At 47.2% G+C, this 26,848-nt stretch overlaps 1 protein-coding gene across 1 annotated transcript in view; it reads left to right on the forward strand.

The window, feature by feature from the left end:
* The window catches only part of PTPRT (protein tyrosine phosphatase receptor type T), a 776,830-nt gene extending 759,350 nt beyond the window's left edge, over positions 1-17,480 (forward strand). Inside the window, exons 29-32 of the mRNA XM_032606064.1 lie at positions 12,854-12,979; positions 13,875-14,038; positions 15,565-15,700; positions 16,677-17,480. Of these exons, the coding sequence (XP_032461955.1) occupies positions 12,854-12,979; positions 13,875-14,038; positions 15,565-15,700; positions 16,677-16,730 (480 nt within the window). The 3' untranslated portion in view covers positions 16,731-17,480. The remainder of the gene's footprint in view (positions 1-12,853; positions 12,980-13,874; positions 14,039-15,564; positions 15,701-16,676) is intronic.
* The last annotated feature ends 9,368 nt before the right edge of the window (positions 17,481-26,848 follow it).

A 26,848-nucleotide genomic window follows, 5' to 3' on the forward strand; every position in this document is an offset into this window, starting at 1 on the left:
TCCACTTCCTCTCATTTTGCAGGTCAGGAAGCTGAGGCCCAGGCAGGCTTTGTCCAAAGTCCCACAGCCACCCCTGACCCAGGCCCAGGGCCCCCTGCCAGGGATGGTGAAGACTTTTGCAGCCGTTTAAACAGCAGGATTTCCAGGGCCCCCATGCCTGATAAGCAGTGGTTTGCTGGTACCTGGGTATATGGAGCAGGAAGGAATGCTGCTTACTTTAAAACAAACAAGGGCCCCAGTTCTGAACTCCCGCCATGGAAAGTCTGAGAGTTCGGGCGATGAAAAGCCAAGTGAAAAGGTGAGGGAGGTGAGGGCCAAGAACATGCCTTCCCACGGAGCTTCTGGAAGTGAGAGAGGCAAGCTTGTCATCCTCCCAGGAAGAAAGCGGGGGCGATGTTTCAGAGATGTCTTTTCCTGTCATTGTGCCTGGAAGGCAAATAGCAAGCACTGATATCCCCATTTTTAACTTGGCTTGTGAAAACACAGCCTAACGTGCTAGCAGAATACACGGGATGCCCAAGTCTGTGTCTCTGCATTGCAGGGGGTGGTGTTTCTGTCTCAGCCCCCACTGGAACAGTAGAATAAGGAGTTTGGGGTCAAGAGACCTGAGTTCAAGTTCTAGCCTTGCCACTTACTTGCTGCGTTGCCTTAAGCCAGTTTCCTACCTTGTCAAAGCCTCAGTGTTATCATCTATGAAGTTCGTATAACTCAGATGCCAGCCAAGTTCACTCTTATCTTTGAAGATTTAAACAAAATAGGCTCTGTTTCCTCTTCCCTTTCCTGTGGGAAATTCCACTGTCCACCCCCAAGATTTCTGGGAATTCCAAGGGGGTCCTGTATTCATGTCCACTTCCAAGTTCCAGCTCAGGCTTTACTGGAGGCAGTAGAGGGGTTCATATCCCAGCAATGCCCGTGGCTGAAGGTGGAATATCGCACATCCTGGTTCTTAAACCCCACCTGCCTCCTCACACCTGGTGGCTGGCAGCACATCTTCTCCCCCACCCTGTTGCCCAAACCACTTTCTTCCTTCCTCCCTCCCCATTCCACCCCTCCCCCCAAAGCTGTTCCATTCTTAAGCTGCATAATTCATCTTTCTCTTTATTAACTCCTTCCAAAACCTGCCCTGAGCCTTTGTCTTCCACCCACCCTACTTCCCCTGTAGGTATTTTCCTAAACTCCCACCCTTCCTTCCCGGAAACAAACTCTGATGTACCTAAGAGTGAGTTTCCACCCACTACATGGAATTGCAGCATCACCTCATGGGACGATGGATAGGTGAATGGAGAATGGATGGGCAAATGTGCTTTGATTATGGTCCATGTGCCTTTCTCTCTCTCTCCCTGGCTTCACGCCCTCCTCTTCCCCTATAGTCTGTCTTCCTTACCTGGCCACAGTGTTAAAGCCAGTGATATGTTTTGGGCTCTTTATGGGAGTCTATTTAAATGAATTTTGTCATCACTGATCTGAATTTTAAAACCAATTCAAGTAACTCTTACGTTTTTCTCTTAAAAATACTAATTCACTTTACCTTTAAGTGGCCTGGGATTGACTCCCTCCTACGGATCACAGGGACCTTGATAAGTAGAGTCCTTCATCTCTAGAAGCTATATTACTTGGCTTTTCCATTTTATCAAAGTCTTTTTTTAATTAACAGAAGGCATAACTAAGGTGCACTGAAATATGCTTTAGAATTGTTTATTCCAAAAATAGCCCATATGCTAGTTTTCATTTAACTCATCAGAGTGTGTTCATTTCAGTGACTAACAAGCTTTCTGGTTCCATCAGCAAGAAAATGATGTCTAACAGGGAGGCAACCTTGGTGTTAGATTTCGTGTGTGAACGTGCACCCCTGAAGGACATCTTTCTGTGTCCCAAGCAGCAGTGGAGATCACTGGGTGGAATAATGCATGGCAGCTCTTCCAGGGCTGTCCACACAGGCTTCATGACTTGCGCTTGGTTTAACTTGTTCTGACAATAAATAGCAAACACCCCTCGGCTTTTCCAGGAGAAGCATGGCCATTTCTAAATCAGCAGCAGCAGCTGCAGTGGCTTCCCTCCCTGGCCCTCCGGGCGTGGTCATCAGCCCAGCCGTGTGTATCTGCAGTGGCGAGGCCCTCCCTATGGGCAGGAAACACCACCCCTCCTAGACGGATGGGTAAGAAAGGGAGGAGAAGCAGAGCACTAGGATATAAGGTAGGAAGAGGCTGGGCTATAGGCTAAAGGATTGGAATCTTATCATGGAGACAACTACTGCAAAAGTTTCCCATCTAAGGAAGAAAGTAACAATGTTACATTGAGTGTATGTGTGGCCCCAGGTCAGCTGGGTCCTTGTGGTTTCAGACCGCCAAGTGGACTTCCTTGAACCCCCTATTTCCAGGGCCTTAAGAAACCATAAACTCCTCTCCCCAAGATTTCTATAACCTTTTGTTTCTCTTTATTTTAAATTTTTAATATTTTTAAAGGTTACTTTCCATTTACAGTTATTACAAAATATTGGCTAGATTCCCTGTGTTGTACAATACATCCTGGAGCCTGTCTTACACCCAATAGTTTGTACCTGCCACTCCCCCACCCCTTGATTACCCCTCCCCCTCCACTGGTAAACACTAGTTTGTTCTCTATATATGTCTGCTTCTTTTTTGTTAGATTCACTAGTTTATTGTGTTTTTTAGATTCCATATGTAAGTGATATCATACATTTGTCTGACTTATTTCACTTAGCACAATGCCCTCCAAGTCCAGCCATGTTGCTCCAAAGGCAAAGTTTCATTTGTTTTTATAACTGAGTAGTATTCCATTGTGTATATATCCGACATTTTCTTTATCTTTTCATCTGTTGGTGGTCACTTAGGTTGCTTTCATATCTTGACAATTGTAAATAATGCTGCTATGAACATTGGGGTGCAAGTATCTTTTTGATTTAGTGCTTTTGGGTTTTTTTGGATATATACTCAGGAGTAGAATTGCTGGGTCATGTGGTAGTTCTATTTTTAATTTTTTGAGAAACCTCCATACTGTTTTCCACAGTGGCAGCACCAATTTACAGTCCCACCAACAGTGTATAAGGGTTCCCTTTTCTCCACATCCTTGCCAATATTTATTATGTGTGTTCTTTTTGATGATGGCCATTCTGACAGGTATGAGGTGATATCTCCTTGTGGTTTTGATTTGCATTTCCCTGATGATTAGCTATGTTGAGAATCTTTTCATATGCTTATTGGGCATCTGCATTTCCTCTTTGGAAAAATGTCTATTCAGCAGAATTTTTCAATCAGCAGAATTAAAAAATGTGAGTTGTATGAGCTGTTTATATATGTTGGATATTAATCCCTTATTAGTCATATCATTTGCAATGATATTCTCCCATTCAGTAGGTTGTCTTTTCATTTTGTCGGTGGTTTCCTTTGTTGTGCAAAAGCTTTTAATTAGGTCCCATTTATTTACTTTTGCTTTTATTTCCTTTACTTTAGGAGATGGATCCAAAAAAATATTTCTGTGACTTATGTCAGAGTGTTCTGCCTATGTTTTCCTCCAGGAGTTTTATAGTATCTGGTCTTACATTTAGATCTTCAATCCATTTTGAGTTTATTTTTGTGTATGGTGTTAGAGAATGCTCTAATTTTATACTTTTCCATGTGCTGTCCAGTTTTCCCAGCACTACTTATTGAAGAGACTGTCTTTTCTGCATTGTATATTCTTGCCTCCTTTGTTGTAGATTAATTGACCATAAGTGCATGGGTTTATTTCTGGGCTTTCTATCCTGTTCCATTGATCTATGGTTCTGTTTTTGTGCCAGTACCATACTGTTCTGATTACTGTAGCACTGTAGTAGAGTCTGAAGTCAGGGAGCACAATTCCTCCAGCTCCATTCGTCTTTCTCAAGATTGTTTTGGCTCTTCAGGGTCTTTTATGTTTCCATACAAATTTTTTAATTATTTGTTCTAGCTCTGTGAAAAATGCCATTGGTATTTTTATAGAGAGTGCATTGAGTCTGTAGATTGCCTTGGATATTATGGTCATTTTAACAATATTTATTCCTCCAAGAACACAGTATATCTTTCTATCTCTTTGTGTCATCTTCAGTTTGCTTCATCAGTGTCTTATAGTTTTTGGAGTACAGGTCTTTTGCCTCCTTAGGTAGGTTTATTCCTAGTTATTTTATTCTTTTTGATGCAATGGTACATGGGATTGTTTTCTTAATTTCTCTTTCTGATACTTTTTTGTTAGTGTATAGAAATGCAACAGATTTCTGTATATTCATCTTGTATCCTGCAACTTTACTGAATTCGTTGATGAGCTCTAGTTGTTTTCTGGTGGCATCTTTAGGATTTTCTATGTATAGTATCATGCTGTCTGCAAACAGTGACAGTTTTACTTCTTCCTTTCCAATTTTGATTCCTTTTATTTCCTTTTCTTCTCTGATTGCTGTGGCTAGGACTTCCAAAACTATGTTGAATAAGAGTGGCAAGAGCGGACATCCTTGTTTTATTCCTGATCTTAAAGGAAATGCTTTCAGCTTTTCACCATTGAGTGTGATGTTAGCTGTGGGTTTGCCACATATGGCCTTTATTATGTTGAGGCATGTTCCCTCTCTGCCCACTTTCTAAAGAGTTTTTATCGTAAATGGGTGCTGAATTTTATCAGAAGCTTTTCGGCATCTATTGAGGTCATCATACAGTTTTTCCTTCTTCAATTTGTTAATGTGGTGTATCACATTGATTTGCGGATATTAAAAATCCTCCCATTCCTGGGATAAATCCCACTTGATCATGGTGTATGATCCTTTTAATGTATTATTGGATTCGGTTTGCCAGTATTTTGTTGAGGATTTTTGCATCTAGGTTCATCAGTGATAATTGGCCTGTAGAATGTGTGTGTGTGTGTGTGTGTGTGTGTGTGTGTGTGTGTGTGTGTGTGTGTGTGTGTGTGATATCTTTGTCTGGTTTTGGTATCAGGAGGGTGCTGGCCTCATAGAATGAGTTCAGGAATGTTCCTTCCTCTGCAATTTTTTGGAATAGTTTCAGAAGGGTAGGTGTTAACTCTTTGCTAAACGTTTGGTAAAAAATTCACCTGTGAAGCCATCTGGTCCTAGACTTCTGTTTGTTGAGAGTTTTTAAATTACTGATTCAATTTCATTACTGGTAATTGGTCTGTTCATATTTTCTTGTTCTTAGTTCGATCTTGGGAGAGTATATCTTTCTAATAATTTGGCCATTTCTTCTACGTTGTCCATTTTATCAGCATGTAGTTCATAGTAGTCTTTTATAATCATTTGTATTTCTGTGGTGTCAGTTGTAACTTTTTTTTCATTTCTGATTTTATTGATTTGGGCCCTCTCCCTTTTCTACTTGATGAGTCTGGCTAAAGGTTTGTCAATTTTGTTTCTTTTCAAAGAACCAGCTTTTAATTTCATTGATCTTTTTTAATTTTTTTTTTAGTCTCTATTTCTGCTCTGATCTTTCTTTCCTTCTACTAACTTCGGGGGTTTTCTTGTTCTTCTTTCCCTAGTTGCTTTAGATGTAAGGTTAGGTTGTTTGAGATGTTTCTTGTTTCCTGTGGTAAGTTTGTATCACTATAAACCTCCCTCTTAGCATTGCTTTTGCTACATCCCATAGGTTTTGGATCGCCATGTTTTTGATTTCCTCTTTGATTTCTGCAGTGATCCATTGGTTGTTTAGTAACATACTGGTTAGCCTCCATGTGTTTTTTTGCAGGTTTTTTCTTGTAGTTGATTTCTAGTTTCATAGTGCTGTGGTCGGAAAAGATGCTTGATATGATTTCAACTTTCTGAAATTTACCAAGGTTTGTTTTGTGGCCTAGCATGTGATCTATCCAGAAGAATGTTCCATGTGCATTTGAAAAGGATGTGTATTCTGCTGCTTTTGGATGGAATGCTCTTTATATATCAGTTAAGTTCATTTGGTCTAATGTGTCATTTAAGGCCTGTGTTTCCTTATTGATTTTCTGTCTGGATCATCTGTCCATTGATGTAAGTGGGATGTTGAAGTCCCCTAAAATTATTGTGTTACTATCGATTTCTCCTTTCACGTCTGTTAATATATTTAGGTGCCCCTATGTTGGATGCATATATATTTACAATTGTATCTTCTTCTTGGATTGATCCCTTGATCACTATGTAGTGCCCTTCTTTGTATCTTGTAATAGTCTTTAAAGTCTATTTTGTCTGATGTAAGTATTGCTACTCTTTCTTTTGATTTCCATTTGCATGGAATACCTTTTTCCATCTCCTCACTTTTAGTTCTGTATGTGTCTCTAGAGCTGAAGTGAGTCTCTTGTAGGAAGCATATGTACGGGTCTTGCTTTTGTATCCATTCAGTCACTCCGTGTCTTTTGGTTGGAGCATTTAGTCCATTTACATTTAAGGTAATTGTTGATATGTATGTTCTTATTGCTGTTTTGTTAATTGTTTTGGATTTGGTTTTTTCTGCTTCTTTTGTTCTCTTCTCTCATGATTTGATGACTATCTTCAGTGTTACGTTTGGATTTCTTTTTCGTGTGTATATCTATTATAGATTTTTGGTTTACAGTTACCATGATGTTTTTGTATAGCAGTCTTTATATATAGATGTGATTATTTTGAGTTGATGACCTCTTAATTTCAAATGCATTTTTAAAACCCTCATGATTACTGTTTTTGATATATTTTATCTAATTGTTTTGTGTATCCCTTAACTGCTTATTGTGGATAGAGATGATTTTACTACCTATATCTTTTAACCTCCCTATTAGCTTTGTGTGGGGGTGATTTCCTACCTGTACTGTATGTTTGCCTTCACTGGTGAGCTGTGTCATTTTGTAATTTTCTTGTTTCTAGTTGTGGCCTTTTCTTTTTTGCCTAGAGATCATTTAACATGTGTTGCAAAGCTGGTTTGATGGTGCTGAACTCTTTTAGTTTTTGCTTATCTGTAAAGCTTTGGATTTCTCTATCAAATCTGAATGAGAGCCTTGCTGGGTAAAGTATCCTTGGTTGTAGATTTTCCCCTTTCATCATTTTAAATGTATTGTGCCACTCCCTCCTGGCCTGCAGAGTTTCTGCTGAAAAATCAGCTGATAGCCTTATGGGAGTGCCCTTGTATGTTGTTACTTTTCCCTTGCTGCTTTTAATATTCTCTATTTATCTTTTTGTCATTTTAATTACAGTGTGTCTTGGTGTGTTCCTCTTTGGGTTAATCCTGTATGGGACTTTCTGCGCTTCCTAGACTTGGGTGATTGTTTCCTTTCCGTGGTTAGGGAAGTTTTTAGCTATTACGTCTTCAAATATTTTCTCAGGTCCTTTCTCTTCTGTGTGAATATTGGTGCTCTAGGTATTGTCCCAGAGGTCTCTTAAACTGTCCTCATTTCTTTTCATTATTTCTTCTGTTCAGTGGCAGTGATTTCCATCACTCTGTCTTCCAGCTCACTGATCCATTCCTCCATATCATTTAGTCTGTTGATTCCTTCTAGTGTATTTTTCATTTCATTTTTTGTATTTTTCATCCCTGTTCAGTTCTTTATCTCATCTCTGTTTAAAACTTCGGATTTCTCCCTCTGTACGTCCATTCTTCTTCTGAGTTCTTTGATCATCTTTATGATCATTACTCTGAACTTTTTCTCGGGTATATTGCCTATCTATCTCCACTTCACTTAATTCTTCTTCTGGGCTTTTATCTTGTTTCTTCATCTGGAACATGTTCCTCTGCCACCCCATTTTGTCTAAGTTGCTATTTGTATTTTTATATATGTGGTAGGTTACGTTTCTCAACCTTGCATAAGTGGCCTTCTGTAGAAGATGTCCTGTGCATCCCAGCAGTGCACTCCCCTCTCATCACCCAAGGTATATGCTCTTGGCGTGCCACCTAAGACGGCTGCATGGGTCCTTCTGTTGCGGCGGCGTATGTGGGCAGTCTGGTAGGTTTGGTTGGCCCCTGGCCCAGTTGGTTGCCAAGCTCTGCCTTGTACAGATGCTGCTGGCTGCTAGCTAGTGTGGCCTGGTCACAAGGCACTGGCTGCAGAACCCTAGGGGTGTCCCAGGGCTAGTGCTGGCTCACTGGTGGCCGGAGTCAGGGTCCTGCAGACTCTTGGGCTGTTGCCGATCCCCTGGCAGGTAAAGCCAGGTTTAGGGGTTAGTGCCAGGCAAGCAGAGCCAGTTCCTGGAGTCTAGCTGCAGGGCCCAGGGATCCCTGAGCTCATTTCAGGTTGGAGGGGGGCAATTCCTGACACAGTTGGGTATGGGGTCTAGGGTATCTCAGAGCTTGCGTTGGCCTGCTAGTGGCCAGGGCCCAGCCGGTCCCAGGGTTAGGCTCTTGCCTACTGTGGGTGGGCTGGGTCTGCAGGCTGCGGGATCATAGTTTTCTTGCATTTGGTGTTTGCCCCCTGGTGGGTGAGGCTGGTCTAGAGGCTAATGTGGGCTTCCTGAAGGGAAGGGCCTGTGCCTCCGCACTGGGAGGTGGAGTTGGGTCTTGGCCCTCTGGTGGGCAGGCCATGTCTGGGGGATTTTCTAGAGGTGACTGTGGGTTCATGAAGTCTTTAGGCAGCCTGTCTGCTGATGGGTGGGGCTGTGTCCTTGCCCAGTTAGTTACTTAGCCTGAGGCATCCCAGCACTTGCGCCTATAGGCTTTTGGGTGGGGTTGATGAGCCAGGATGGCAGCCACCACCAGCAGTGTTCACATGGTAGAATGTTCCCAAATATGGCTGCCACCAGTGTCTATGGCCCCAGGGTGAGCCACAGCCATCCCCATCTCTCCGGGAGGCTCTCCAAGACCAGCAGGTAGGTCTGGCCCAGGCTATCAAATTACTGCTTTTGCCCTGGGTCCCAGTGAGTGTGAGATTTTGTGTGTACCCTTTAAGAGTGAAGTCTCTATTTCCTCCAGTCCTGTGGGACTCCCGAAATCAAGTCCCACTGGCCTTCAAAGCCCAATGCTCCGGGGGATCATTTTCCCAGTACCAGACCCCCCAGGCTGGGGAGCCCAACGTGGGGTTCAGAACTCTCACTCCTGTGAGAGAACCTCTGTAATGTAAATATCCTCTAGTTTGTGGGTCGCCCACCCAGGGGGATGGGATTTGACTATGTTGTGAGTTTGCCCCTCCTACCTGTCTCTTTGTGGTTCCTGCTTTATGTCTTTAATTGCAGATCTTCTGGTGGTAGATTCCAGTCTTTTTCACCGATGGTTGTTGTAGATAGTTGTGATTTTGGTGTGCTCATAGGAGGAGGTGAGCTCTGGGTCTTTCTACTCCACCATCTTGGCGGCTCTCGTATAAACTGTCGATGCTTATGTGCTCATGGTCTGGCCCTTCAGTTCACATAGAAGTGGAGCTGAGACCACGTAAGTCACCAAGGGAGCAAAGCTCGGTTCCTCACCAGCTTCCACAAGAAACCCCCATGCACACAGAGCATTGTCCGTGTTTGTTATTATAAATTTGCTTAATATTTAGGAGTTTAGGAGAGGGGGGCTCACGTGACACACTGATTCACCCTCAGCCCTTTCACTGATTCCCTTATGCTCCTACTTTCCCTCTTCCATCTCCTAGGTCCCTTTCAAGAACAACCCACAGGCCTCTCTCCTCTGACATGCAGAACAGTGTCCCCACATCACAGGTGGCACCTGTCCCCACTGCTCTGTCAGGCTGGCTGACCAGGAATTTTCACAAGGGCAGTCCTTTGGGTATTATTATCCTAAAGGGAAATTTTCATATGGGCTGCTGAGTAGAGGGAAAAAGACCCTTCACTTTATCTACCTTGTTGTGAGTGACCCTCTCCCACACTGCCAAATAATTATAGCTTACATTTATGGAGTACTTACTTACTAGCTACAGACTCCTATGCTAAGTAGACACATTCAGATTCACAGCCACTCATCACTTAACCCAGAGAAGCTAAGAGATTTGACCAAGTCACTCAGCTAGGGAGTGACAGGGCTGGGATTTGAGCCCAGGGTGCTTCAGGCAGGAGCCCCATTATCTTGTGCAAAGCTGCATACATGGGCCAAAGTGGTGGTACCCACTGAGGCACAACCCCAGCACTTGGACACCAGGACAGTCTTGAGCTAAACCTTAGAGGACATTTCTTATGGGTGAGAATCATTTCCGAGCCCCAGAGGGTCACCAGGAACAGAGCATGGGCTTCCCCCATTCTCTCTCCCATTTCCCATGGCTAGATTATGTGCAGCGTCCTGGCCTGGGGGCAGACCCTGATGATCCATGGCAGCTGAAATACCACATCTGCCCACACGTTACCCGGCTGAATGTCACCCAGACCATTGCTGATGTCGTCTCACGGATTAGGGAACTCAAGTGAAAGGCTGGCTCTGATGTAGGATTAGAAGGACCCCTGGCAACCTTTCCCAGCCCTCTGGACATGATGGAGAGTGACCTGGAAAATCAAATGCAGAGAAGTGTCCCAAAATAAAGGAGTCTTGTTTGAGGCAGAGTAGAACCTATTAGCTTGAGAAGTTGGTCTGGAAATCTTATTAAAAGAGACGAATCGTTCCACATTCTCTCCAGACTGAAAATATTGGGGATAATAGACTTTCCTTGATGCCTTGGACCCATGTACCTCAGGATCAGAGCCAGCCTCTGGCAAGGCATGATTCAATGCAGGTAATGAAGGCAATTATTTTTTTTTTAATTGGCAGTTCTGATTAATTCTGATTTCTCTAGCCAGCCACAGACTTACCTATACCGGTCCCTCATTACTGTGAAGGTTGCAGGTCAGAAGAGCCAATGGCAAAGAGAAATGAAGTTCAAGTTGTGGATTTGTCATTACTGCGCAGCTCAGCAGATGACTGTCCAGCCACAGAGACCGCTGTGACCAGCACTCCCCACCTACACACACACACACACACAAGGAAAGCAAGGCACCATTGCATCGTGAAACTTAATCTTGCTTACCTTGGCTATTTAAGACGGGTGGTAACAGGAAGCACTCTTCAAATTTATACGTTAGCCATTATCATTATTGTTATCTTCGTTCAGCACCTAGAGGGTTCAAGAACGATACGAAGCACTGGACTATAGTGGATGCTGGCACTGTGCTAAGGGCTTTCTTCCCGTGCGTTCTCTTTTTATCCTTAGAACAACAGCCCTAGAGGACAAGAGTTGGCCAACCTTCTCTGCAGAAAGAACCAGATCGGAAGTACTTTAGGTTTTGCAGGCTGTGTGGTCTCTGTCACAGCTACTCAAACCTGCCGTTATAGCTTGAAGGCAACCACAGAAAGTATGTAAATGGCTAATATAGCTAGATTTCAATAAAGCTTTATTTACAGAATCAGACGGCTGGCCAGGTTTGGCCAGTGGGCCATAAATGTGAACAGATGTTATCCCTAAGCTGGAGTTTAGGTTCCACAGCTAGGAAGGTGGGAGATGTGTGCTTTTCTCTCCTACGGTCTCCCTCCTCCCTGCTCGTCCATTCTGCCTCTGGTTCTGGAGGAAGGATAGAATCAAGAGTCTTTGCATGTGACTACCCAAGGTGAGTTGGCTGTTCTCTCAATGCAAGGGAAAGCGATCATGTTCATGACAATCCTGCATCCGTGGTGGTTATGAGGAGGCCACCGGATTGCCGTGGGTAGCCTCTGTCCATCTAGTTCCTTGTCTACAAGCTGAGCATAGGCTGTGGCAGACCCCGCTGAGATGCCAGGATCGCAGAAGCTTTGGTGGGTCTTTGAGTCTCAGCTACATCTTCCGGGAAACCCCCAGGTGAAACGGCTTTCTAACACGTGGCCTCTTGATCCATGCTGGGGTGGTCCCAGCGAGCCTGCAGCCTCAACCTTAGCTCTCCTCCTTGCCCCTGGACAGTGTCCATCTCCACACCCCTTGGGAACCAGGAGTTGAGGAAGCATGCTTTGCCTTACTCTGAGCCACAATCTGTGCCACCTACCTTAATATTTCTTTCCCCAACTATAGTCATCTGGTGACTCAACAGCTATGGGGCATAAAGTATCTGTCTCTCACTCTTGACGACACTATAAACTTAAGGGACAATTTAGGATCTTAGACCAGGCTTTCTTAGTCTCTGCACCATTGAGAACTGGGGCCAGATTCCTCTCAGGGGGGCCGTCACGTGCATTGTAGGATATTTAGCAGCATCCTTGCCTCTACGCACTAGATGCGCATAGCAGCGCCCCCACCTGTGATCATCAAAAATGTCTGCAACCTCTGCTGAGAAGCATTGTCTTAGGTTGAAAAGCAACCACTGCCTTTTGCTCTCAGCTGTAGGTTCTAATTTCTAATTCCAAAAAAATAGAAAAGGTAATAGGCAAGACCTCTCAATATTATCTTTTGGTGCAAGGTAAGCATAATTAGCCCCATTTTACACAGGAGAAACTGAGGCCTGGATGGCACAGCTAGTAAGCAGCAGAGACTGGATTTGAACCCAAGCCTGTCTGATGCCAAAACCTATGTATTTTTTAAAACTACTCATGATCTGATGATGAAATAAACACTGTGAAGGTTTTCCTAGAATGGGGGAAAGTTGCTACGATTTGTGTTGAACTAAAGATTGTAGTTGCCCTTCCTCAGAGTGTTCTATCTAACCCTTACAGCAGCACAAGGTAGACAGTATTTCCCCCATTTTACAGATGGGGAAACTGAGGCCCAGCAAGCCTAACGAATGGTTTGAAATCAGCACAGCAAAGATGTTTAAGCCCAGTGTTTCTGTGCTCAGAGCTCTGACTTTTCAACAACCAGGAAAATGGGTAGCTGTTCCCCAACAGGAAAGCTGAGCCTAATTTCCTACATAATACTCTACCTTTCTAGCCAATGTGTCCTGCAGGCAGTAAGAAAGGTTTCATGATAAATGAAACCAATGCCCCCGGCCCCTGACCTTAGCCTTTTTCTGTGACCCCTTTCCTTACCTCAGCTCTGTATGCAGTACTGGCCTGAGAAGACCTCGGGGTGCTACGGGCCCATCCAGGTGGAATTCGTCTCCGCAGACATCGATGAGGACATCATCCACAGAATATTCCGAATCTGTAACATGGCTCGGGTAAGTGTACAGCTGCCGCTGCTTCCCAGACTCCTCCTTCCCAAAACAGATGGAAGCTGCCGGGAGAGGACTCTGCAGGCCAGCCAGGAGTCTGTGCTGTCCTCTCCTGTTCATCTCGTCCTTGGGGAAGTGATAATGCCTTTGCCAATTCCGGCTCCAGACCCAGCAATGGCTCCCGCACACAGAGACACATAGGGGGGGACATCCAGCCTGCCACCTGCCTGTTTCCTGACACACTTGCTGCCATGCAGACACAAAATCTCAGAATGTAGCGCTTCCCTGTGTCACGCTGTTTCGGCATGAGTTGATGCAGCCTTTGATTGGATCCCGTAAGCTTTGGGCTAGATGGTGGGAACACCAAGATGGAAAATAGTAAGTTGCTTCCATGAGGAATTTCACTGCTGGGTGGAGTAGTATTGGGTGGGAGGGAACAGATGAGTGATCTATGAAATGGTGGCTAACTAAAGTGAAGTGGCCTTGGTCTTTACTGGGGGCTCGTAGTGAACAGGATTGAGTCCCTGCCCTCAGAATTCGCTATCTAATGGGAAAGCGAGATGTGTTTTGGCTCATGAACTGCAGAAAGGGAGAAGAATCCTGCCCAGTATTCAGGGAAGGCTTTCCTAGAGAAAGGGGCATTTGAATTGGGTTTTGAGGACTGAGTAGAAGTTTTTCAGGTAGAGGAGGGATGCAGAGCAGTCATGGCAGGAGAATCACTGTGCACAGAGGTGTAGAGGTGGGTATGGGGATAGTGTGTGACTCTCCCCATGAGGACATTATAACGTAGACCCCACTTATTCCATCTTCCACTGCAATGCTGCAGCCTCCAGGGTATCTGGAGGGCCTGTATCCCTAAGCATCCCCAGCAGAACAGCCCTAATAGCCTCTCTCTTCTCAGCCACAGGATGGCTATCGTATAGTCCAGCACCTCCAGTACATTGGCTGGCCTGCCTACCGGGACACACCCCCCTCCAAGCGCTCTCTGCTCAAAGTGGTCCGACGGCTGGAGAAGTGGCAGGAGCAGTACGATGGGAGGGAGGGACGCACTGTGGTCCACTGCCTGTGAGTATGATGGAGGGGTCTCCAGGGCAACTGAGTGGTGGGTCATGGGACAGCCTTGAGGATGCCGCTGGCCACAAATACCAGTCCTAGGCATGCCTGGCCATACCACATCCTTACAGGCCAATAGGAGTGTAATCAAGGCATTACAGTCCTTTTAATGGACTGGGATTGCAGCCATAAAGCTATGTGTGGAACAGCTGATTCACAATCATTCACTTGCTTCTTAGAACTTAAAATGATTTGGGGAGAAGTGATGGAGAGGGCCTCACTCGAGTAATATTTCTGGAGCAGGTGGAGACATTAATAACATCTTACCCTGGAATTGAGTTCAGTCATTTCAAAACCGGCTTATCGTGCCCCCTCTTTCATGTGGTGCACAGATGTCAGGAAAATCGGAGAGCTTAAGGGAGGGGTGGACAGGGGGCCCTTCCTACTCTTTCCCATGCGATTGTTTTTTAGCCTGTTTTTTTGCAGGAGTACCTTTTATTCGTGTCTTCCCTCGCCGAGGTGACCAGCAGTTTGAGCTGTAGGAAAGCACAGGGGTGTCCTTCTGTCAACAGAGACTTTGGCATCCTTGGAGGGCAGAGACACCAAAACAGACACTGAAATGCAGGCACTGGCCAGTGAATGGAAGGCAACTGTCTGTACTTGAAACATCTGGTCGTTGGGTGTCCTGTGGCTAAAACATCTGGGAGGTAGACTCAGTGACTTAGTTTTCCATCCAGATGTTCTCTAGACACAGACCATTACATGACATCATTAGTTGCTCTTGGCAGTACGCCCAGGAGTTCCAAATCTGGCAGATTCCTAAAGAGATTTTCTGTAAAGAGTTGGAGGGGTGTTTCTATGAAGATGACTTATGGCGCATCAGAAAGCAAGTGTGACAGAGGGATGACCCTGCCAAGAGCCCCCTTTCCCTATATTCCAGGTCAGTAGGGTCTTGCTTAAACTAGGGTGTATAAATAGAGATGCGTCTTTTCGGGATTCAGCATCTGAGACCCATCCCAGCCCCACCCAAAACCTAGGCTGGCTGACCCCAGCTAACAGAGGTGTCTCTGGTACTGCTGTCCTCAGCGGATGGAAGGAACTAGGAATAAAAACACACGCAACCTTCCACTGTCTTCACTGGATGTGTAGGTGGACCCAGGGCATCCTTTTGGACAAGGATACAGGCACCACACGGACAAAGACACTCTGTCTGTCCTTGGGGTTTGGGTCAGTGTGCCGTGGGTGACAGTCACATGCTGCTAGAACCAAGGAAACATCAAGCTAAGTGAGCTTTCAAAGGTTATCAGATGAAGAGCCTGAGGCTCAGACACAGGAAGTGACTTGCCCAAGGTCAAAGCAGGTTCACGGCACAGATGGGACTCCAACCATAACTCATGGCTCAGGCTAAGACTCTCACCACCGCCTCACCTTGCATTTGCCAGGGCAGTCACCCTCCACTACTGCCGACACGGCCTTAGGCTCGGCAGGTGCCTGAGGGGTACCCAGGAGTGTCGCTCACCTTTTTGCTGTGTGTTTAGAAACGGGGGAGGCCGCAGCGGAACCTTCTGTGCTGTCTGCAGCGTGTGTGACATGATCCAGCAGCAAAACATCATCGACGTGTTCCACATCGTGAAAACATTACGTAACAACAAGTCCAACATGGTGGAGACCCTGGTGAGTGTCCCGAGAACCGTTCTCCAGTAGCCAGGGGCTGGCCGTAGCTCCCTTGACCTGAAGAAAATAGCATCAGAGTAAAAACACTCAACAGCCGGATGCTTCCTGAGCACCTGCAGTCACTGCCCTTCGCACAGTTACCTGCTTCCTCCCTCCGGCCTCACCAGCTTCTCTCCTGCAGAGAGTCCAGACATTCGTCTTGGCACACGCTGCGCTGTTTTACTCTTTCCACTCCGTGGGAAAGTATCACTGATTCTGGCTTAGGGGAAGGGAGTCTGGATTAGTAGCATGTGAATTAGGTTTCTGACTCAGTCCAGTCCCGTTCTAATTAACTTATGCTCATTTTTATCATATAAAGCATTGGGCTAGGACACTGTGAAGCAAGGGATAGGAAGAGACTGGGGGCAGAGCTCCAGATGTTAAGAAAGACCTGCTGCAGAGATGGAGACATACTATACACAGGGAACTTTAATGAGTCTTCAAGTCTGTGCTAAGTGTGGTCTTACCCAAAGTGAAGGCCTCCTCCAAGTCTGGTCCACAGACCAGCAGCAGCAGTAGTGTCACACGGGAGCCTGGTAGAAATGCAGACTCTTTTTTTTCTTGCGGTGCGTGGGCCTCTCACTGCTGTGGCCTCTCCCGTTGCTGAGCACAGGCTCCGGACGCGCAGGCTCAGCGGCCATGGCTCACGGGCCCAGCCGCTCCACGGCATGTGGGATCCTCCCGGACCGGGGCACGAACCCGCGTCCCCTGCGTCGGCAGGCGGACTCTCAACCGCTGCGCCACCAGGGAAGCCCGAAGTGCAGACTCTTGAGCCCCACTCCAGATCTGTTGAATCTGAATCTGCGTGGACAATTTTGAATTGACTGTTAGTATAGACATAGATAATGTTTCCTCCATAATCGGTATCTCTAAACTAAATGCATTTTCCCTTTCCTTTCCATCTTCTCTTCTCCCTCTCTGCCTCTCCTCCTCTCAGGAACAGTATAAATTCGTATACGAGGTGGCGCTGGAATATTTAAGCTCCTTTTAGCCCAGTGGCACGGAGCACCTGCCAGAGTCCAGAGGCTGCTGCAGCCACGCCCCCTTCTCTGTGAATGGCAGCGACTGGGCTCAGGGGCTAAGCGGTGGCACCCTACCCAACTCCAAGGAGAAGACTGGTGGTCCTGTGCTCCACGGTGGGCCCTGTACCTTTGGAGGAGTCTCCAGTTGCTGTGGAGGACGCCGCCCTGAAAGGCCCAGGCTTCTTTTCCAGCCTCAGGCACGGGCCCATACAGAAGTGCACCTGTATAGCAAGGCCCGGATTTTTCAGTGCCCAGACCTCTTCCTTTTGCTCTTTTCAGGTTTGTGAATCTCGAGGCAAGCTGACTGTGTGCGTACAGGGGAGTGACAGGCCTGGCAGCACGTCCTCTGCCCTGCGTCCCCTGGGCAGTGGGGGGAGGTGTGCGTTCCTCCTCCACGGGGTCGTGAATATGACCGGGCTCTGCTGCCGTCTCCTCCAGGGACCTCTGGATCACTGGGACTTGAGGATGCTCCCGAGACCACAGCAGAGGCCCCCATCCTCCCAACTAACCTGCATGGGGCTTGGCCCACCACCATTGTGTACTCGTCCCCCAGCCCAGGCCCTGACCTTCTATCATTCACTGGCCAGTCCGCTGTGTCCGCGGCAGTCCTGGACAAAGGTCTGCTTTGCGTTTTTGTGGTCAGTGGGGTGGGGCAGAACTGCAGGGGGCTTTGCTGCTGCTCCTTGTGTCTGTGAAGAAGGACTGCCTCCCTGGGGCACGGCTCTGGCTGACCCTGTATGTCGTGGGTGGTGGCTCCTTTGGGAGGGATGAACAAGTTAAGATTTGATGATTTTCCAAAGTGTACGTGTAAAGAAACTTTCTTTTGGAGGGTGTAAGATCTTTCTTAGTCTCATATCAAAAAAAGGTGGGAGGGACGTTTGGTTGTGTAGCTATAAGACAGATCTCTGGGGCCTGTTATCATCTCTCCTGGAAATGTCCTCCAAAGGTCCCAGCCAGGGACAGCACAGCCACTGAGCAAGGGAGAGATAGTCTGAAGACAGTCCCTTCTGGCCTTTGGGGCAGATAGACAGAGTACCAGCCTAACCTCGGATCTCCAAATTTGAACACCTTCCTAGAGGAACTCAGCTGCCATCTCAGAAAATGGACCCAGCTATACTTTGGTTTAAAATAGGACAAGGGGATCAGACCTGGGGAATCTAGACTCTTGCCCAAAGTATGGGTCAGTCAGTGACAGAGGCGCCAGCATTGGCTAAGTATCTCTTACATGCCAGGCTTGGCAAGTTCTTAGAACCCACCCCCGCCCTCCCTGAGAGAGCTATTCACCTGTTATCATCCTTATTTTACAACCGAAGACACTGAGGCGTCTTCCTCAGTCATGATACTCTGGTTTCCAAAAGGCAGATAATAGTGATGAGACTTATTTGTAATGTTTTCTTCATCCTTTCTCAGCCAAGCAATTATTATATGGACGGAAAATAAGGCCAGAAATTTCTGAGCAGAGAACTCCACAAATGGGAATTGAATTCTTTCTTTCCTATGCCAATTTTTCTGGGAAGCCCAGAATTTCAGATATATTTTAGCAACTCATTCCCAGCTCCCCCGGAAAGCTAGTCCCATCTCCTTTCTTAGCCAGTGAAAACAATTCCCTGTGCCCTCAGGCGGTGAGGTCTGCCAGCCAGGGACACTCTACCTTGGTCTCTAGCTGGTGCTTTGGTACAGTACCTGGCAGCCCCCGGGTGGCCTGGGATCCAGGAAGCTTCATCTTGAAGGCTGGTCTAGCTCCAGAGCGGCCATGAGAAGCACAGAACTCAGTAGGGCACAGTGTTCTCCCTAAAGAACTTACTGTATCCTGGGAAAACTGAACCACAGCGCAGCTTACAAGTGTTACACGAGCCTCACAGCAAGAGAGATTCAGCGTAGAGCTTTCTAGAGGAGGTGACATCCATTCCACTGGGTAGAAAAAGGAAGAAAAGGAAACTCAGGCCAAGGGATCAGCAAAGACAAAGAGGTGTGCAGAATCCTTGGCGGGGGTGGGGGCGGGTGGGGGCGGTGAGATGGCAGGAGATAGCTCAACTGGAGCAGAACACGGCAGGAGGTAAGCCAGGGTCGGGGGCGAATGCTCCACCAGCAGGGCAGACTTGGCCCCTGTGGGCAAGAAGGACGCAGTGGAGCTTTGAGTGATGCGCTCAGCTCAGTGCTAGAGGAGGCTCCCTCTGGGGCCAGTGGGGCTGCCTCTTTCCTTTCATCAGACACTGTGAAAATGGTCCCTTAAGCGTATACTTTTTAATATCACATCTATTTGTCTGTCTGCTCATTATTTTGTTGCTGGATCAGGAGACGCAGCTTCTGTGAGAAACTCAGGGTCTCTGCTCTGCCACGAAGCAGGGTGACCAAGCCAGACCCCTGGGCCCATGAGGACGGGACATGGAAGGAGCCCACAGAAGCTGTTCCCGTCAGCATGGGCTCTGGAACTGTCTGGAAGTCCAGGGACACCAGACTCGATCAAGGAAGGGCTGTCACTTTGGAGGTTCAAGAGGAAGCATCTCAAAGCAAAGGAAGGCGGAGGAGCCCCACCACGGACTCGCTCTTCCCCTTTCATGGTCCCTTTTCCTGGTCCCCAGGCCCTGGCCCCCTGCTGGCCTCCCCTGGCTCTAGTCTCGGCCTTCAAGGAGCCTGTGACATAGCAGGTCAGCCAGCTATATGCTCCTCTCTCAGATCTGGGCTCATCCGTACAGAATGGGGGCTGGGAGAGGGTTGTGCTCTCTAACAAACGCAAAGAAACCCTAGGATTTACTCTGCTCAGGAGGGGGCAAAATAGCTGGCAGATGAAAACGACAGTGGCTTCTATCATTTCAGATGGTAGGAATTTAGAATGTGACTTTGGGGAGGAGGAATTTAGAATGAAAACTCGGGCCGTGCTGGGTAACCCAACAAGGGCCAGTGATGGTTCCCCCAGCTCAGCACCCCCGGCCCCCGTCATTTCCTCACAACCCAACCGCCCTCCAGAGGATGCAGGGCAGTGAACAGTCTTCGGCCAGTTTACACTGGAAGACCCTGAGGCTCGCGGATGGGGATGCTTTCCCCAAGATCCCACGTGGCGAGAATGTGGCAGGACGTGGATGAGACGGGGCGCTGGTGCCCGGGAATTTGGACTTGATCCCAGGAAAGCTCATGGGCAAATAGCACCTCCCCCGGGATACTCTACACACAGGGCAGGCTCACCGTTCATGACGCAGAGGGAAGTGGAACTCATGGTCTCTGGGTCTCCATGACAGGGGCCAGCCTCCTGTCTCTGGGCTGCCCAAGAGAGTCCCCTCACTTAGCACAAAGCCTCATGGCTCTCACCTCCTAGATGTGGACCCTGTTTGGAGAAGATGCAAGGAATTAACGAAAAGCCAGGTACTGTCCCCACCTGACTGCATGTCTGGCCTAGACATCTTCGGGATGTGTCCTAGCTGCATCCTAACACGTTGTCCTCTCCTGCTTTCTGGCACGAAGGTCCTGGGGCCGGGGGGCTCTGAGCCTCTAGATGGCTACAGCATGCCTCCCTTTGTGGGAGCAGAAGGGATCAGCTTGCTTTTACACTGTCTCTTTGGATGTAGCCCGGGCAGTGGCCTGCCTGCCAGATGTCAGCCTTCCCGTGCAACCAGCAGACCCTGTGCTGGAGACTCTAAATGTGAGCTCACCGAATTCTTCCAGCATTCCTAAGAAGTGCTTCTAATTGTCACCATTTTATAGACGAGGAGACTGAGGTTCAGAGGGGTGAAATCGTTTGCCCACAGTTCCACCGCAGCTAGTAAAGGAGGGAGCCAGGATTTAAACTGGTTCGACTTCAAAGACAATATTTTCCCATGTCTCAGATTTTCCCATGGGGGGGGGGGAGGGGGCTACCCGTAACAGCAAAGACTAGGGTGAAACAGGCCCAATGGATCTTCTAAAGCCCAAAGCAGACAATGGTCAGCTTAAAATTCCTTCAGTTTCATGTCTAGCAATTCACATAATATTTGCATTCTTCTCTAATTTAGCCTGATTTGTTTTCATAGAAGTGCATAAATATTTTTTTAACCACGTGTGCCCTGGTCCCTCATGTGGCTTTGATCCCTTCAACTCACTATGATGGACCCTAGGGAATTCCAGCCCAGTCTAAGAGGCACAATGCCTGGCCATGCTGCTTCCTCCTGAGGCCAATTCTAGACTCAAGTGCAGCTCACCTTCCCCTTAGCAGATCCTATGGTATGGGGGTACCCTGACCTCACTGTTCATGGGTTGATCTCAACTCAAGTCTTCTTGAGTTGGATACTGGAAAAAAGCCATTGAAATCTACTAGAATTACAAGGACATGCCCATCTGGACTGGCGACGGCTGAGCGCATAAAACCCTAAAGGGAAAGGAGGTGATGAACACAGCCTTACTCAGCAGATTCCTGAATGCTGGGGCCTCTAAAAGGCGGTGCCCTTAGCCTAGGTAGAGTCATATGGTTGCTAATGTGGGCCAATCTGAGGGCACACTTCACATGAGGGGCTGGGGGCTGGAAGCCTCGTCACTTAACTTCAACCCCACATACTCAGTGGTTTCTTACAACATGCAGGGCCCTGGAGGGGCTGCCATCAGGAAGCTCAGTTTACTATGGCACAGTCCATCCCTTGGTGAGACATGGGGTTGTGATAGGAAGGACTCAGTCTCTGGTTCTAATCCAACCCAGCCATTTCTTGGCTGCAGAATGTTGGGCCAACCAACCAATTAGTGGGAAAAGATGTAGAAAGAGGAACCTCGGCCAGGTAGAAGGGGTAAGTAGATTGGGAGAGCTTTGGGTATGAAAACAGGAAGGCAAAGCCAAGAAGTTAGGACCCGACAGGACTCCTCAGAACCAAGGTTGCATATGGTCTACTGGGCAAAGTGGTCACTTCTGTGACACAGTAGGATGGGGGATGGAGAGGCACTGGCCAGAACCACTTGGGACAAAGGTGTTGCTTTAGAATGTGTCTCAGTATCTTGGAGAAAAGATGATAATCTTTCCCTCTGACCAATCATGTTTATCCATCATTGGTTCCCCGTTGGTAAGCTATCCACATTTCCTCAGTTCTGGTGTGAATCCCTGGTGTGTGTCCTCACTGCGATCTACACAGTTGTGGTGTGAACCCCTGTTGTGTGCACAGAGGTGTTCAGTCTAGCAAGGATGCTGCAGACAGAAGTGAGGCCCAGGGAGGAGCAAAAAGATGCTCATCATGTCATCTTTGCAGGAGTAACTGCCCAGCCCAGATCCAGGGACACTGAAGGAGAGGGCAGCTCCCCTGTACCTCACAGGGGATGAAGAAAACCCCCTTCACTTAGCCTGCATCTGGCCTCTCCTGGGCTGGACAGAGAGGCCATCAGCACCAAGTTGAGTCAGGAGTAATGCCGTGGAAAACACGGGTGAGCCTGTCGGTAAGATGACCACAATGCTAATTCTAAACCATAAGACCAACACGTTGTGCTGGGCCGGGATCCCGGGGGACAGCTGGTCAACCCAAGTTGCAGGGCAGAAGGTGAGACATGAGTCACATGGTGGCCGTGCATCTCCAAGCCCTGACTTGCCTTCCCCGTCATCTAACTAGTCTGAGCTCCTTCTCAGCCCACGATGCCAGCTCCAAATCACAGCCAAATAAAACAGGGACATAAGTAATATGAATCCAGCATAGAGGGAACCAGCTGAGGCTCAGCCTTGTTCCTATATCCCCATGCAAGGGTTCTGTGTTGGAGGTTTTCAACAGAGACGTGCCTAGCAGTGATAAAATGCAAGGCCTTGGCTTCCATCTATCCAGGATCTGCCTCTGAGGTCATACACTGTCTGAACAGCAAGGAGAGAAGTCAGTGGCAGAGAGTGGAGGAGGGTCCAGTTTTTCAGAGCCATGGGTATGATCCTCAGAAGCACAGAGAGATGTCTAAGCCATACTTATGAACAGACTCTCTTCTGGTTTACTGGTAACCAGACATAGACTTTTGCGTCACACTGGCTGGCTGTACAACACTCTTGTAGGTACCAAGACCATCTCTTGCATCCCTCCTGCCTGCCTCTAGAAGAGGTGGAAAAAGGTCATCAAAGAGGCCACATTCACCCCCTCAAATCCACCCAAGAATGTTAGGTCCCCAAGAGGTGGGGTCAGCACCCATAATGGTAGACCCCAGGCTTAGCATCCTAGTTTATCTAAGAGGTTGGGCTAGTCACTGCTGTTGACATAAAGATGTAGGACTCAGCATGGGCATACTGTAGAGTAAAGCTGCTGGGGCAGGGTTACCATGGAGCTTCCGTAGGTGTCTGAGAGCTGCTCTGAGCAGTGGGATTTGGACCCTGATCCCTGGTTGAAATGTTCAGAGAATGAGGGTCTGCGGTCCTTAGAGTGTTGGTCAGGAAGGTAATGGTATGAAAGCCTGGAGCTCAGGGTAATTACTATACTTTATGGTTCCTTGGTGAGTGGGATGCTTAGATTTGGGGGAGGAAAGGGATTACGAAGCAACCTGCCAAAACCGCAAAGTTGAGTTCCTGTACACATACCTCTGTGCCTTTGGGCTTATGAATACAAAGCAGTGGGCCCCCTTCGTGGTGGTCCAACAAACTCTCAGCACCCACCGTGCACCTGTCTCTCCCATGGAAGATTAATGATGTAGGCTGTTCTTTGGACCAAAGCTTCCAGGGCAGTCTGGAGGCTCAGAGGGCCAAGGGGTGACATCCCAGGTCAGATCAGACTTCTGAAGAGTTAGGCAGAATACCAGTGCCCACACCCTCCCTAGGCCTGCACATCGTTAGACAAATTCAAGCACAGTTTGCTAGTCCCGGATCACTCCTGTGAGCGGAACGAGGACCAATGGGTGAAACTTCATAGCTGTAAGAGAGAACTTGCTATCTGCCAGAGATGAGCTTTCTGTCTCAGCAGCTGTTCAGCAAAAGCCAGGCATCTCTTTAAAGGGAAGAAGGAGCTTTGCTGAGATGGCCTTTAAGTTTCTTCCACGCTAGATGAATGTATTACGGAGCTGGGACCTTGTCTGAACGCCTTCCTTCCTGCAGAGCACAGAGCCAAGCGGGTTGGGCTTGGTTTGTGCTGGTTGAAGCCCCTACTCTCCTGCTGCCCCAGCACCACGCAGGCCAAGATGCTGCTCTAGCCACGCATCAAAGGCTCATCCAGGCTGGTTATCACCAAACAGCCCAGAGAGAGCAGCTGCTTTGCCATAGAACCCAGGCCCACCAAGATCTGTGATGAGACCAGTCATAATTTCGATCCGCTGGCCAACGGGGCCATCAGTGACAGCCGGAACCAGTAAAGGTCCAAGTAGGACCCAGAGTGGGGTTTTGCTTACCATACACATTAACTCCAGAGGTGAATTCTACCCCTCCCCTCCGCAGTCGAGGCCTGTTAGAGCAAATTGCAAAAGCAAAAGCACAGTGACTCAGTTGACATGTGATCATAATCATCCCCGGTACAGCCATTTCATTGCCAGGTGGATCCCGAACTAGCCCAGGCTAATCCAGGCTAACCCATATTGGCAATCAGACTCAAAAGCACTTTTCTACCTTCTCTTTCCACCCTACATCTTACCAGCCAATGAAAGGCAAAGAGTTGGGGTTTCTACCATTGCCTTGGCCACTGGACACCATCATAGCCGCATAAGGGCCATCACGGGGTTCCCATCAACTCCAGGGAGACTGACATTTTCACGTCCACTGGGCATATGATACTGCATGAGACCAAAGTCTCCACACTGTTAGCAGCCTCCTCCACGAGTCCCAATGGCCTGCACTTGTACAGTTTGGGTGTTTGATAGATAAAGCACGTATGAGAAGAGAAAACAAATCAACTTTTTAAAAAAGCCAGCACTGTGCTGTCAATGTTTTTTTTTTTTTTTTTTCCTTTCCAATTCTGGCTTCAAAAAGCAGAAGGTAAACAATGTCAGGTCAATGAATATCAGATATATTTTTTGACTGTACATTACAGTGAAGTGTAATCTTTTTACACCTGCAAGTCCATCTTATTTATTCTTGTAAATGTTCCCTGACAATGTTTGTAATATGGCTGTGTTAAAAATCTATACAATAAAGCTGTGACCCTGAGATTCATGTTTTCCTAAGATATTCTCACTGGTGTCTTCCTGAGGTTGGGTAGGGTGAGGTGGAGACAAGTTGAAGGAGGAGGAGAAGAAAAGCCTGTTACTGACTAGATTTCTTCATGTTCATTTAATCCTCACATCTTTGATGCAGGAAATATGAATTATCCCCTCTTTGCAGATGAGAATAGTTGAGGTTCATAGATATTCAGGGATATTTCATGATTTCATATTGCACCTGTAAAAGGGTTGGGTCTCAAAAGTTTTTCTCAGGTGGGGTCCACAGAGTGCTGGCATCAGAATCACACCAGAAGTTTGTTAAACAGACAAATTTTTAAGACCCTACAGAATCACAGTTTCAGGATCTGCATATTAACAAACTGCCTGGATGTATCAGCTAGCTATTGCTGTGTAACATACCACCTAAAATTCAGTAACTTTAAACAACAGTCTTGCATGGTGGTCAGCTGGGGCTTGAGCTAGGCCGAGCTCAGCTAATCTCAGCTGGTCCACTCATGTGTTGGCTAAGGACTCTGCTCCAGGCCAGGCTTGCCTAGGACATCTTGGCTGGTGCAGCCATGTTCCATGTGTCTCTTACCCTCCTCCTGGGACCAGCAAGCTAGCCTAGGCATGTGCTTCTCCTGGTGATAGCAGGAACATGAGAAAGTCTGATCACATAAGTTGTTCTGAGTCATGTCTGCAACATCCCATTGGACAAAGCTGGTTGCACAGCATACTCAGAATCAAGAGTCAGGGGAAGATACTCCATCTCTTGACAAAGACCTCACTTCTCAATGTTGCAATAAATGCTGAGATTAGGTACCAAACCACTAGTGCCAGATGCAGACTTTAAACCTGTCATCTCAAGAGTGTGGTCCACAGACCACCCACATCAGTTCACCTGAGAAGCTTCTAAACATGCAGAATCTGATTGAGTAGGTCCAGGATGGGTCCCAGGAACCTGCATGCTTAACAAGTGCCCCAGGTGATTGTAATGCATGCTGAAGTTACGCAAGCACTCTTCCAAATGCTCTTAGAAGGGGACAGATAGGGGACAAGGAGACAAACCAGTTCCCAAACTAGGGTATGAGGCTGCCAATCTCTGATGCACATGACGCAATGCTCTCTGCTTTCCAGGTAAGCAGAAGAAACAGCTGGAACCAACTCCTTGGAATTGACTGGCTTCCCAGTTCTTTGTACGTATCCAGGTATAAGTACAAGCTGGAAGCATGAGCCATAGGGCCAGAGCCCTGGTTCACTTTGTTCTCGTTCAGCCTTAGGAACCCTGGCAGTGCTCTCCAACGTAAGAGACCTAGATGTAGTATCCACCCCTGGCAAGCCAAGAGCCTGGAGAACGCACGCTTCCCAACTCAGGTCCTAAGAGGGGAATCCGGTGGCCAGCCAGCTAGTAATCCTTGTCGCTTTGTCCTTGGTCATGGTAATCTCATTTATTCTGCCTGCTATATTTATTCTTTTGCCACAAATGTGATAGTTGATATTGAGAAAATCAGAAAGAAGAAGAAAAATCTCATGTATCTCTTAATAAAAAATACTTTGGGGTGTATCATTTCCCTCCCAAAATGGAAATACCTTTTAAAGGGTTATTATAAAAGGAGCATATACTCACTTGAAAGAATTCAAAGTAAAGTTTTTTGAAGCATGAAGTAAAGTCACCACTTTCAAAGGTACTTGTTAATATTTTTTGCTATTGCAGACCTTTCTATACATATATAAATATACATAAATTTTCTATATAAATGGCATATATATGTGTGTGTGTATATGTATGTATATGTGTATGTGTGTGTATATATGTATATATATAAGTTCTGAGACAGGTTTCTTTTCACTTAACACCATGCATGCCATGGTCATATTTCCATGGCAGTATGCTTTTGGGCCCCCATTAACAGTGAGGGACACCCACCCCATGTGTGCCAACCCTGGAGATGGGCCAGAGTGACACAATTCTCTTTACATATCTGTTGGGAGACCTGGCCAGGCCCTCCTGTCTGGCTAGACCTGGAGTGTGGGTCCATATCAAATCTCA

Source organism: Phocoena sinus, chromosome 15, assembly GCF_008692025.1.
Source record: "Phocoena sinus isolate mPhoSin1 chromosome 15, mPhoSin1.pri, whole genome shotgun sequence".
Classification (NCBI taxonomy): Eukaryota; Metazoa; Chordata; class Mammalia; order Artiodactyla; family Phocoenidae; genus Phocoena; species Phocoena sinus.